At 40.7% G+C, this 14653-nt stretch overlaps 1 protein-coding gene across 9 annotated transcripts in view; it reads right to left on the reverse strand.

Moving 5' to 3' along the window:
* MAPK10 (mitogen-activated protein kinase 10) overlaps positions 1-14653 on the reverse strand; it is a 131726-nt gene that overhangs the window by 32646 nt on the left and 84427 nt on the right. For 5 of the 9 annotated variants that reach the window (XM_021396487.1, XM_021396483.1, XM_021396482.1 and 2 more), the window contains one exon: positions 5910-6127. In XM_021396487.1, coding sequence (XP_021252162.1) covers positions 5910-6127 — 218 coding nt within the window. Of the gene's footprint in view, positions 1-5909; positions 6128-6412; positions 6630-14653 lie in introns of those variants that run through there. The other 4 variants (XM_021396486.1, XM_021396485.1, XM_021396489.1 and 1 more) reach the window with 2 other exon arrangements.

Genomic DNA, 14653 nt, shown 5'->3' on the forward strand with positions numbered 1-14653 from the left:
ATCTCCCCTGTTTTAGTTTGAAACCATTTCACCTCGTCTTATCGCAACAGACCCTGCTAAAGAGTTTGTCCACTTCCTTCTTACAGCCCCCCTTTAAATATTGAAAGGCTCCTATCAGGCCTCCCTGTAGCCTTCTCTTCTCCAGTTCTCTCAGCTTGTCCTCATAGGAAGGTGTTCCCTTGAATCATATTTTGTGGCCTCTGGATGCTCTCTAACAGGTCTATGTCTCTCCTGTACTGAAGACTCCACATCTGGACACAGTACTCCAGGTGAGGTCTCACCAGCACAGAGTAGAGGGGCAGGATCACCTCCCTCACCCTGCTGATCACGCTTCTTTTGTTGACTTTCTGGGGTGCAAGGGCACATTGCTGGCTTATGTCCAGCTTGCCATCTACCAGTACCCCCAAGTTCTTTTTGGAAGGGCTGTGCTCTATCCTTACATCCTCCAGCTTGTACTGATAATGGGGGTTGCCATGACTCAGGTGCAAGACCTTGTACTTAGTTTTGTTGAACCTCACGATGATCACCTGAGCCCACTGCTTGAGCCTTTCTAGGTCCACATGAGTCTTGTTTGAGCTATGTAAGAATACTTGGAATCACTTTAATCATCTTTTTGATTTGCGTATTTTAATCTCATTAGTTACACATCATGATCATTGACCAGGAGCTAGGATGCAGTAACACCAAACTAGGTGATAATTTGCTCCAGCTTCTGCTCTGTTTGTTCACTTTTTCTGAATTTTTCTCTCTCAGTCGAGGCAGGAGATACAAAAGCACCAATTTAAAATCTGCAACACCTTTGTAAGCCCTTGGGAACAATCCATTCCCAGACCACCACGTAACACAACAGCTGCTTCCTCAGCTATGGAGAAAGAGAAAACAACTCCAATAATCCTTTGTACAACGTTGTTTACTCTGAGATACAGGGATCTCGACTGCAGTTCTGCCTTCAACTTCCATCACATGGAAGGTGTCCAACTACCTCAAGACATAAATATGGGAATTCATTGCACTGAGTCAATTAATAACACTGGTGCTCTTTCCTCTTCACTGGAGATAAGCTTTTGTTCACAGACAGCTAATGCTGCATCTTAGCACAATGAAATCACAGGTCCCACGTGTGGGTCTTCTCTCTGGTTCTTGCAGAGAAAGTCCTTCCCTTGGATCACCAAGGTTAGCACTGATGATCTATCAGCCTTCCTAAGAAAATTTTCCATCATTGGCAGAAGAGTGGCTGTCTGAACAGGTGGCTCAGGGGAGCAGGAGTAAGAGAGAGTAATGAGTGCCTGAGAACTGCTCTGAGAAAGCTGATTGTGAAAGGCAAGGCCAAGATCTCCAGTAAGGGACTGGACATGTATCCCAATGTCTGGGCTCCCTTTTTGGGGAACTGTATTGAAACACTCTGCTCACCTACAAAATTATTTTTGAATTCATACAGCTGCTCTATTTTGGTAACAATGACCATAATTCAACCCTAGGCCCTGCCATAAAATGTTACTTCAACGTAAGCTCAAAAAAAGATCTTCCAAGTTTACCATCATATCACTGACATCTGTGCAGATGGAAAACACAATAAACAAACTCTTTCCCTATCAACTGTTTATGACTAGTTTTTTAAGGTAAAAGTGAGTGTTAAAACTGTCTTTTTAAAACTGTAAATAATGTGAAACAAACCAATTTAGTAGAGAGAAAAATGTTAGCCAGATGTGAAAATAAATTCACGACTACCAAGACTTACGAGTAATTACAGCTACTTAACGAGTCTTTGCTGATTCCAGCAAAATAAAAAAAGGAAAAGAAAAAAGCAAATCAAACTTATTTCAGACTCATGAACTTATACAGATAACCATTATTTAGATCATCATTTACCAGTGATACTGAGTGAGAGTTCTGGCATTTGAAGGAGCAAACAATCATTTGTCTACATACGCTAAAAAGTGAAGAGCACTCTAGGTTGATGTCCAAGATGCTCTCTGAATAGACACTTACCAACACTTCAATCAAAATGGTTCTTCCCCTGCAGCAGTAACTCTTTTAATCAATAATATTTGTAACTCCTATTTTACTCCCCCAGAATGAGCTGCCAGTTAGAGAGAACTACCTGCATGTACTGAGGCAAATTGTTGAAACTTTTCTGAAAATCTCATCCAAGTATGAAAATAACATTCTGACTCACAAAACACCTGCAAACTGAGAATATTACACCACCACTCCCTCCAGGGCCAAGTTGATTCTAGGTATATCTGGATACATTGCTCACTTAATTTCTCCTCTGAATACCACATACTCTTTCTTTTCTTCTAGGAAAATCAGAGATCTGTGCTGACGCGAGGCCTCATCCAGAATACCGTGCCCATTTCTGGAGTCCTCAGGACAGGAGAGATGTGGGCCTGTTAGAGAGCATCCAGAGGAGGGCCACAAAAATGATCCAAGGGACGGAACACTTTTGCTACAAGGACAGGTTGAGAGAGCTGGAGAAAAGAAGGCTCCGGGGAGATCTGATAGTGGCCTTTAAGTATCGTATGAAAAAAAAAGGGACAGACTCTTTAACAGGGTCTGTTGTGAAAGGACAAGAGGAAATGGTTTCAAACTGAAAGACAGGAGATTTAGATTGGATATAAGGAAGAAAGTTTTTACAATATTGGTGGTGAGGCACTGGCACAGGTTGTCCAGAGAGGTGGTAGATGCCTCATCCTTGGAGACACTCAAGGTCAGGCTGGATGGGGCTCTGAGCAACCTGATCAAGCTGTAGGTGTGCCTGTTGGCTCAAGAGGAGTTGGACTAGATGATCTTTAAGCGTCCCTTCCAACTCAAACAATTCTGTAATTCTGTGATTCAATTTACTGCTTCAAGGATATCATTAGGCTGCTCGTGATCTGAAGTCCTACCAGATCTCTTAAAGACCATCCTCAGAGCATCTTTCCTGCTCCCATGCTCCTCCCTCAAAAGCATCTTTCCAAGACACTCAAACTTCTCACGCAACGTAGGAAGCATAAAGCATGTTCCAGCTGACACTGTATTCCAGCAACCTACAGTACAAAAGCCTATCTTCACTCTTCACCAAAATGCAAGAAAAACATTCTGGATCTCAAATGAAAGACATCATCTGTCTCACCTTGCCCAGACAACACTGTCTTGTGATAAATAGACATAGCTATAAGCACCCACGTGGTCCTAATCAGGCCAAGTTTCTTCATAAACAGCTGCTATGTTCTTAATTGTTTGCATCCTCAAGTACATAAGGGATATCTTCATTTCCCATGTCAGAAAACCGAGGATTCTCCTTGACTCCACCATAAATTCAAGAACTCTTGTAGTTCCTTCAAATTGTTTTTGAAATATTCATGTACAACATAACATCTCTACACACCATAGGCAGTGTGAAAAATGTCACAGACATTATGAAAATGGTTAACTGAAAGCCACTGCAGAAATTCTACATGTAACTGCCTTGCATCCAGCAAACAGAATTCATCCAAAACATGAAAATACACTCACTTCAACATCAGTCTATTTCTGATGGTTTTATATAACATGAGAATAGCTCTCCTTTGTCTAAATGTCCATATCCACAGGCACAAAGTGATCTGTCTCTTGCTCTCCCTTGAAATAAAGCAGTTGCCACCTCTCCTCCCTTCCAGCACTGCAGAGGAGTATCACTTCCTATTCCTCTCAGTCACTAAGGTGGGACATATTTAATTAAATCCAGAAAAACGTACTCAACTCGTTTTATCTTTGAATTTTTTTGTTTCTACTGCAGACCTGGAGATCAGCTCATGGTTGAAAGTCAGAGTATTTTGACAACACCTAGTCCAATAAACTACAAACTCTGCTTCACCCATATCTTGTTGTCATCATGTCTACAGAACCACCGTGATTTTACACAAGCATTCTCACAGACATCAGGGGGACTTACAGTGAGCAATCTGTACTGTCACCAATAGTAGGAACATTTCTGCTCAGATGCCAGGCTGTTTTCTTTCCTCCTTCTGGCAAAAACCATTTTGTGAACGTGGCTAACACAAATCCCAGTGGAAGTTCCCACCCCAATTTCACAAGATTCCATGCACACTATGTCCAAAGCCAGTGTACCTTTCTCACCAAGCTTTTAGTTATTTCACATGGGCACGACAGTTATAACAAACACACCAATGGCTTGCTCTTTTTCACAGAATTTTAGTGAATTGTCAGCTCCTGAAGAGCTCTATGCCTTTACTACCATACTTCCATAACAGGAGAATGATTTTGTCCTTGATGTGAATTTCAGGATAACGAATTAAGACCAAGTCCCTGCTTCATTTATAGCCACATTCCCTGCTTCCTATGCCCACTTCTGTTCCACGACAGGTATTACTATTCATGCAAATTCTCCTGCTGAAATCTACCTATAGAACCATATAAGACAAGTTGGAGGCAGTGGGGGTCTCACTTCCAGATTAGTGAAAATAGAGCTGCTGCTAGCAGATGGAATCTAGTCTTGAAGTGAGTGCTGAGGCAGTTCTTGACACAGAAGATGAATGTGTATCATGTACCTAATCAGCACTGAGAGGTTTGATACCAAATTATTGACAAACTACTATGAAATAGGTCCCTGTTTCTGAGAATGTGGGAACTGCCCTTCTGTGGCCAAGTACCAGGCAAGGCAGAAAACCATCCTCAGCAGTCAACTCTCCCCATGCAGGAAAGGCATTTTATGAGCTGTGAAGATTCAGACAAGTCCAGAAGCTGGACACCCACCGCCACTGCCGGCAGCAGCTCTGTCCTGAACATGAAGCTGGCATTTAGCGGTAATAACCTACATTTTCCACCTTGTAAATAACAGCTCCTGGCATACACTAAGGCAGTCTCCAGCAGCTGGGTAAGTCCTCATTGCATGCAGCAAACTGGCGGTTCCCACCAAGTTCTTGCTTTACCATTGGTTCCTAATGCACTGCTCTCAGCTTGTTCATACCTTTCCTGTAAATTACGGCTCACAACAGGTAGACTACAATGTGGCACATACTAAATAAAAATGATCAGCTGCTCTATCTGTCACGTAACACTTCTCCATCTGTCCCATGAAACTGTGCAGCCTTTTGTGGCCTCAAAGTATTGCTCAGTTGTCTAGGGAAATTGGCAGTATTTTCACTTCAACTTTCTTGTTTTCTCATTTGATTTTCTGTTCCAGGGCATTCCTAACATTTCCTGTCAACTCTTAGTATAAAAGACAAATTCACGTTATGTTACAGATTTTGCTTAGCATAACAGTCTTTAAAAAAAAAAAACAACTTTATTTTTATTTTATTTTTGCTGCTTTTAATTAATCATTGCAGCAATTCCATTGTAGACAGGCCTAACAAAATCGTATTTTCTTCTAAAATAGAGTACAGTCATTGATACCTGTTATTTATAGAAAGGGACCACTGGTGCAAAATGAACATTAGTGGTACTTAACACAAAAGCATATTTCTTTCTCAAAACCAGTTTTAAGCTACATTTAGCCCTTTTCTGCTTAAGAGCACATTAGCAGCTACCTTGCTACAAAAGGTTTTCATTGCAGATGCTCCAGAATGCTCTGGGACTTGACCAGTTCCTACACAGTGTTCCCTGATTTTTACTGTACGAAGACTGAAATTACAGAGTTTACCCAGGATGTAGTTTGCACTGCCTCTGGAAATAGCATCACAGTTGTCAACTGGAGTCAGGTCTTTCTCCTTCTCCCTTGCTAGTTGCATTTTGCTATGTGAAGAAACAAACCCCATGCTAACATCCTCACCAGCAGCAGAATTTATCAGGCTCCTTTTGCCTCAGGATATTTGTTGCCCAATGCTCATTTTTGCAATTGTAGACAATGTCTGTGACTAGCAAACTGTGAAGAAATGTAAAAGGCAAATCCTATCGAAAAGCAATGAGAAAGTGCTGATACTCACCAAACTATTCCCTGAGCCCCAGAGCCAATTGGTTTCAAGTTCTGGTAGCGCTTGAGAACAGTGAAGGTCGAGTCACCCACTTCCACGCTGTAGAACTGGTTGTCAACTTTGCTTTTGCTCATGTTGTAATGCTTGGCAATGTATGACACATCCACTTGTTTCCCAAATCCCTGTTGTGCAGAAGGGAAGGGGGTTGGGAAGGAAGACAGAAACCCAAGCTGTAAAACATCAGAATATTGAGGAAACACAGTCAGTTCCATTTTAAAATATAAATTCTTGTCATTTTAGGCTACAGTGTTCAGTAGCTGAGGAGAGTTTACCAGTTCCATATTTCTGGGAACCAGAAGGGCTGTTCCTGTGATCCTGCCATTGTGTTAGTCCCCAGAAAACAAATTATTTGAAATTATATTGAAAAAAAAAATACAAGTTCCTGTAAACTTTTTGTGCCTGCATAGAAGCTAGCACTACAGAGCTGTAACCTTGCCCATATGCATAGGCATTACCTGACATAAAGTTCCATTATGGCCATTTGATGTCTTCTGGTATGCTTTGTTCACCAAAGAACATAGAGTAAAATCTGTGCTGACTATGAGATAAACATTGTGATTTCATGGCTGTAATTGAGGATTCCATCCTATGCCATACTGAGCACAGGACACAGAAGTTCAGCATGTCACAGCTGTCCTAGAGCAGTGGATGATTCACCCACGGAAGTCCATGTTCCCCAGATGCACTCTGAAGAGAAGAAACAGAGCCCAAATATACATCTGCTGCCGCACGTGCCTCTCTCTTCCTCTGCATTCATTGCCAGTGCTCACAAATGCAACATCTGAATTTTCTTAGTGTCTCTGATATAAATTGCTTTTTCAGTAAATCTGAATAATCAACAATGCTACGTGACTGATCAGTACTAAGTTGAATTTTGTCGGGGCAAGGAAAAACAAAAAGTTTCCTTGAAGAATACTATTTTTTCCATTTTAAAAATACATAATTCCAGTGTTCCATAAAGCTGGCATTAAAAATAGAGACCTGATCCTACCAAGAACTGGGGTTCTCTGGTTTGCCCTGGGATGAATGAATGCGCTTTCTCTGTTGGTTATCCTGCGAGAGTGCCCATGGTCTCTGACAGCGTGGTTAATCCCAACTGCCTCATTTGGAGGCTTTGAAATGTCCTAACTGCAGCCATGCGTTCAAACAGAAAATCTCATTTCAGAGGAACAATTAGAAGAACTGCATTTACTCATGAATCAGACACAGGGCAAAGGATCCCCCCTCTCCCCAAGTGATGAAAGGAAGAAACATACCCAACATTGACACAAGTGCTAAATCCAAGGTTAAAGAGTGGAATAATTCTGAAAGAGGTATGGATTTGTCCCATCTAAAGAAAGAAAATTAGCATCTGATTTGCACTGTGCAGCCTAAGTCTCAAAGCTCCTACTGCTACGTGCAGACAGATGAATAAATCCAGCTTGCTCAGCTACTCCTACCAGACCTGGAACCGAGCAGCTTTATTTGAATAATGTGCTCCTGATAGACAGGAAATAATTCCAGCTCCCTCTGGCTACACTAACACATTTGCATCATGTTTTATCCTGATGTCATTATCAGAACAATGCAGACTATATTCAGCATTAACATCCGTTACTCCAAAACCAACGTTAGGGAAGTGTCAGCATAATCATTGCACTGCTTAGCGAGCCCAAATTGCTGCCAGCTCCTCTGGAAGAGAAAATCCAGGGGCTTTTTTCAAGCCAGGAAATTACCTTGCTCAGGCCTGGGGAACCATTGCCAATTGGCATCTCCAGTACTTACCTCCCCACCAGTAATATGTGTGGTACTGATGTAAATGGGATAAGTTATTTTTGTCACTCTGAGTTCAGAATCCTAAACACATCTACATCACTTTTTTTCAAGATAGGCAGAGCCCGTGAATGACTGGCCTTAGGAACCTCACACTGCTACAGGTAGGTTTTTGAAGTGCTGCAGCTCCAGCAGGCAGGTATTTGTAATCCAAGAAAGTCTTAATTAATTGAACAATTACTGTTTGCAGTTGCTTCAGTCACTCTAACAGCAGCTGAAGCAACACTGACCAACAGGAGCCCGTGGGTCTGGTCAGAACACAATGGTCTTGACAAGCAGCTCCCCCCTGAGTAACACAGACTTTTAGAATGATAAAATCAAAGAATCATTAAAGTTGGAAAAGATCTCTAAGATCATCTAGTACAACCATAAACTCATCACCACTATGTTCACTAACGCACGTCCCATGGCGCCACGTCTCTACAGTTCTTGAACACCGCCAGGGACAGTGATTCCACCGCTTCCCTGGGCAGTCTGTGCCAATGCCTCGCTGCTCTGAGAAGAAATGTTTCCTAATTCACAGAACCATTAAGATCGTAAAAGACCATTAAGACCATCTAGTCCAACCATCAGCCCATCACCACAATGCTCACTTTCCGATAATCCCCCTATTGTTCATGTGCAACTAGAAAAGATAAAAGACAGCTTCATTTTTTATGGAGCTTGTGAAAAGTAACATTTTCTTAAAGCCTACTTGACGTTGGATCAGTGAGCTGCTTTGATAGAAGAGACCAACACCCAGAATTACTCTCAAACATAAGGCATACTAATGTAGGAGACAAGCAGAATGCCTCCTGCGAGTGATATGCACTTTGGCTGTTGGGGACAGGCCAACCAGGCTTCTGGTCAGCTACTGATCTGTCTCCTCTCTTTAAAACTATATTGGTAATAAAATGCAGAAAAAAAATGCTCCGCTAATTTTTATCAGAAAATCAGCAAAATTAAACCACAATGAGCCTACTGTTTAAGCCCAAAACAATGCTTACTTTCGTAAGAACTGTGGGACAAACGATGTAATTTTCCTTGTCATGATCAATATTTAAATCAAATCCCTAAAGCAATGAATTAACAGTGTTATTGCATTGATCGCATTTGATAATTCATTAATAATTAACTTGGGAAAAGAATGGTGCTCATATACTTGCCAATTAGTTTAATTTGGGAAGTCACACTGAAGGTGCATAGGTCTTGCAAAAGTCTTCTAGAAAAGTGAATTTCACTGCAGTTCATAAATTTTCAAGTGAGCTCCAAATGAACTTGGAAAGTTACACTACTGGGACCCCAACGTAGCAATAAACATTGAAAGCATGAAAATATTTAATTAAACACAAAATTCTCCACCCTTTTTGTTTGGAAAAAATCTTAAACAGTTTCACAGATCTCTCTGTTAGGTGAAAGATTATTGCTGAGACACAAACAATGCCTTTGAGTATCATTATTTCATGGTTTCTATAAATATTTGGACAACAGAATCAAAGTTTCAACACTAACTAGAACTTAACTTTCATTCTCCTTGTACAGGATTTTTCTTTGGTCATAACATTCTCAAAACTTACAACTCATACCAAGTGTCATTCTCCTTCTTCTGTACTGGGAAACATTAGATTAAAAGAAGGAATAAAGCTTTCAGAACTGAACAATGCATCTACCCAAGCTGGGGTGGCAGCCATAGCTGCACAATTATTTGCCCAATATCCCAATGACTTGGGAGGAAAGGAAAATAATTGCCAAGCCTCGGGGGTTTGAGGTGAATGAAAATGCTACTCTTACCATTACTAGAAATGCCTCAGGAAAATGTTATTTAAATGTTTTCAAAGAACAACTATCGAAAAACTCAGTGAAACTCTACTTACTGCCTTTCTTATAGACAAGTTGCATTCTTTTCCTTTTTTTGTTTTACAGAATAAACAGCAATAAAGAGGGCTAAGAAAGAGCAACAGAATAACACTACTTTCTGTAGCTTGAGATGAATTGTTTCCTGATATTATTCCTGTTTATTTATTCACTTCTACCCCTATGAAAGGAGGATATTGACTACTTTTCATTGGTGGACATCTGTTTCTGAACACCATTCCCCCTATTATTGATAAACTCACAAAAGAAAGACTTCTTACAGCTCAGCATCTCATATCCATCTTTTAGCTTCTATGAACCACACTAATGGCAGCTTAGTCTCAGTTGTGCTCCTCTGCATCTCCAGGACAATCAGAGCTGTCTCAGAGCATGTTAACAAGTATCAGCTGAGAGGGAGCTTTCCTTCAATATCAGCATCCGTCTTTGCATGCATACAGAAATGCCTACAGGAAGAGATAAACATTTACGTGTGCCATGATTCAAGGCTACTGAAAACAACAAAACGACTCTGCATGTGTGAAACAAGTAAGGAGGAGAATTAGATGGAAGACTGAAAAAACTGTCTCCTCATTTGCAGTTGGCATCGTGCCGGAGGATGAGCAGGATGCAACAGACCCATCATTCTGAGCTGGCAGTGACAATGGCTCCCCAGGGCCCCACTGTCTCTGCTCCATCCCAGACAAAGAGGATGGAAAGGATAACAGCACACTGTGGGCAGCAGACACCCTCTGTTCTGTCACTGTCCAAAATATGAATAACTTCAAGCCACCATTTGACCAAAAAGTCAGATGCTGAGATTATACAAATGCAAGTTCTGAAAGATGGTAAAGTCCTCAGGGTGTTCTTGCCAGCTCTGAAAGCGTGTGTGTCTGTACAGCCGGCAGAGCCATTTAGCTCCTGTCTTCCCAATTGAATGGCTGCAATTCACTCAGAAGATCCAAGTGCCACAGCTGTGGCATTTACCAAACCTCTGCTTTGGATTTAATAGGCACAGGCTTTGCTCTGTAAATTTGGAGAGACACGGAAGCCTGCATTTAAGAAATAGACAGTATTTTTACATAGAAAGACCTACAGCACAGGTAGAGATCAAATCTGCACAGAATATCAAAAGAGTTTTTCATCTTGTGTGCACTCACATGCAGTACTGTAAATTCTTAATCTTATCAGCCCCATCGCACCACAGCTCCCCACTATCATATCTCATTCTTAACCTATAAGGACAGTATTCATCACACAGTATTCCTTATTATAGTGCTTTCTATGCTGTCATGGGTTAATTCTCTGCCTTCTCTTAGCCCTCCAGCAGTTTTCTCCTAGATCCCAGACACAGCCGGCACTCCTAAGAACTCAGCATTTCAGTAGTCAGGTGAGTTGTTTTGCAAACAGCTCAGCTCTGACAGACTGATCCTTGGTCGTTTCATTGTATTTGCTTTGCACATTCTGTTTTAAAACAGAAGTTATTGTAAGGAGTATAATATTCTTATCTTTTGAGGTTTTTTTTTTTTTAATTAAACTCTTTTTGTTTAACCTCTTCTAGCTGAGATGCCAAAACTCCAGTGACTTCAGAATTGGCTCTTCTTGGTTCTGATCACTCAGGAAGAAACAGGACTCCTTCTCTTTCTTGTTCAGATCTTTCTACTCTGAACACAAAGCAAAACTCCATTTAGATATTCTTCAATTGTCTTCCATACGTTCATTCAGATTTCACTACTTTCAATTGCTTCTTTTGTACAGGCTCAGCATGGTTGTAGGCTGTTTCTAACTGTGGTCTCACATGTTGCTTAGCAGTCATCACAGCCCAAAGGCATCTGCTTCATTCTGGTGCAGACTTGTATGAGATGAGCAATATGTGAGCATCTACCCATCAGCAGAAGAACAAGTTCAGAATGATTCTTCATTCACAAAATGTCTGATGAATCCAACATAAACACACAGGCAATCTCTTGCACCAGCCATCACACCAAGGATAGTAAGGAGAAGGTTCATCCAGAAATGCCAAGAATAACTATCCTTGGGAATGAGATTTCTTTATGGATGGGGACTTGATTGGTAGAAAATGTACAATGTAGGGAAAACACAGGAAAGAGATCTAAGAGAGGGTGTGGAAGTGGAGGTAACAATGTTTGGGAACCTCTTACTCATGCAGTAACAGGGATGGGACATGGGCAAAAGCACGTGTTGGAGCTGCCGCTGAAACAGAGGGCAGAAACAGCAGCAGCCACAACCAACCCGCAAGAGCAATGAGGACAGGATACTGCTGTTTGTACTCATCAGCTCATTCCAAGTCACTTGGTTTGAAAAAGAAGAGTCAATATGGGAGGAAGCAAGATACAATTAAGATTAGGAGAGAGAAATGGCTACTAAAAGTTGGCCAAAGCATTGCACCACTTGGGAATGAACAGGATGGATGATTTATCAACAGCATCAGGGGAGTCATGAAGTTCTGTGTGCTTAGAGCACAGAAGAACTAAGATGGGATTAACAACTCCTCATATTGATAAAGCAATATTTTTCAAATAGATTGAGTTTCTCGCTAAACTGAGACAATGATGAGATATCAGGCGTTGGTTAAGAAGCTTTCTTCTGCTAAGTATAAAAGGCACTGTGGAAGAAGGCGTGAGATGCTGTGCCCAGTGCACATCATGGCATGCTGTAAAAAGAAGGGTGAAAAGGCAGCACATAACAGCACGGGTATAACTATTTCAAAAATTAAATTGCTGGCTACAATAGTATAATTACAGTATTCACTGTGAAGGTGGATAATGAAAAGACTCTCCCTTTTTTAATAAGAGGCTGCAAGGAGCTGAATAATTTAATTGCATCTCTTGCTAGAAATAGACAATTCTTGATCTTAAACAATAACATTTCAGTCCCAGAAATCTACAGTACAGGACGGTGCCTACAGAATGGTTTATGAATGTCAATTAATCTCCTGTTGAGTAGAAGCCATAATTATAGGACATTTCCTTATCAAGACAGCTTATTTAATGGTTAAAATAGTAACTCTGTCCAGTGTGATCAAGGCATTAATTTAACTAAAGTGGTTTGTCATATTTAGGAAATAATTCAGAAACAAACCTGATGAATGAATCAACTTAGAGGAATGCAATCAATAAAGCTGGTCTTTTCTGTTGGTAAAATGAATAGGTCTCTAAAATCATCTGATTTTTAAGTGTTCCTTGACGCAAGATTTCGCATAGGAAGTGTTTTGTTCAAGAAAGGTGGAAAATAAATCAAGTTATCAGAATACAGGTGAAAAATAATCTAAAAATAAGTTAGAGGTTTTTTTTTTTTAATCTTTTTATTGGGGCTTTTTTATAGCCTGATCTGAGTAGAAGTTTGCAAAAATACTCTCTATGTGCAAACTGAAAATGCAGTCCAAAAGTTCCTTTAAGTGGCATCTGTAAAACACCAATTCCAATTTCATTATGCAGAAACACTGACATATTCCATCTGGGGCATCACATTGTTTAAACTGTCCAATAAGGGCTAATGATGGTGGCATACTAAAGGATTAGCGTGTGATGTTACACTGGTGATTCATATTAAGCATTTTGTTAGTATGCATGGCTGGGTCCCAGATATCTTATCTCAGAATGCCACTGCCTGCTTTTTGGAAGAAAATTAAATATATTTTTGTAGCATTATGGAAATGCTGTGAGGCACAAAACTGAATAATAAAAAGGTGTTTTTCAAAGACAAGATAATTTATGACTACTACTTCAAATCAAAAATCATGGAATTGTATTATACTGCAATTACCAAACCCTGGCAGAGGCCACCCAGAGGCACAGTCACAGACTGCAAAACTGCTTTTGACTCCTACAAAAAGTGTGGGGGGGTGTGTGCAAATAAGTGTAAATACATGCATCCTATACAGCTAACGTTTGGGAAAAACGTGAAAATTCTGCCAGGCTGCGCAATTCTTCATGTTGGTTGGCAGTATCCATTGTTAGTTATTATTCAGTGCTTGAACATCCTATTCTACTCAAAATCCAGGGGCCTGTGTCATGTTGTACTTCAGTAAGAATGTCCAGAACCCTAAAGATGTGGCCTGTTGGCAAGAGCAGCCTTACTAATGACCCATGAAGTTCTATAAGTCTAAGAATAAAATATCTTTGTCCTATCTTTCTATTATTCAAAAGCAGATGCCGTTTTCCTCAGCTCTTCCAGAAAAACATCTGGCTAACAAATTGCAGTTAATGATAAGACTTAATTTTTATATTGCAAATGAGCAGAAATCATATTTCCCCCACTCATGCTTTGTTTCTCAAAAAGGGCTTCTCTCTTTAAGTTAGAAATTCTTCATATTCTCACACCATGCTAAGAGAAGCAGCCTATGGGCCTGTGTCTTTTCCTGCCACAGCGCACAAAGCTATGCTCTTTAGGACATGAGAGAGAAGTCCTCACCCAACAGTTCCTATAATATTATGCCCTCAGTGGTAACAGTCACTGGGGTATTTTTCTACACATCACATCTAAAAGAATGCTTCAGAACAATTCAATGCTTGGTGGGAAGTCCACGGCGATGTGCAGGTTCCAACAGGAGCAGGACTATTCCTGCATCTTCCATGCCAGCAATTCTATTCCACGTGGTCAACATATTAGACAGATCTGTGATAGTCAGAGATTTCTCCAGTAAAAAAAAATCTTATGTTTCAGCACATGATCACCAGAAGCTCTCATCTTAACAGGTCAGCAGGACAGGATCCAACTGTATGACACTGACTTGTGCCGGTACCTGCTGGATGCTTATATAGCAGAAGTAATTTTGGCATCTGTTAAACCAGACAAAAAAAAATAATGAGTTGAATTAAGTTCACTGAAAACACCATTTTTGGTGACACTTATCTGGGTGCTGCTGGCACCCACTCACCCCAAGAGCTGAGCGGTAGTACCCGCATCTCGCTGCTGGTGAGCTCTCCGCACATCATTTGCTGACAGGAGGCTCTGAAGCTCTACGGTTTCCTGATTCAACAGGAATCAGACCATTTTCCAAAAGGTACAAATAAATTTCTTTATACTTCTTC

This window comes from Numida meleagris, chromosome 4, assembly GCF_002078875.1.
Source record: "Numida meleagris isolate 19003 breed g44 Domestic line chromosome 4, NumMel1.0, whole genome shotgun sequence".
NCBI lineage: Eukaryota > Metazoa > Chordata > Aves > Galliformes > Numididae > Numida > Numida meleagris.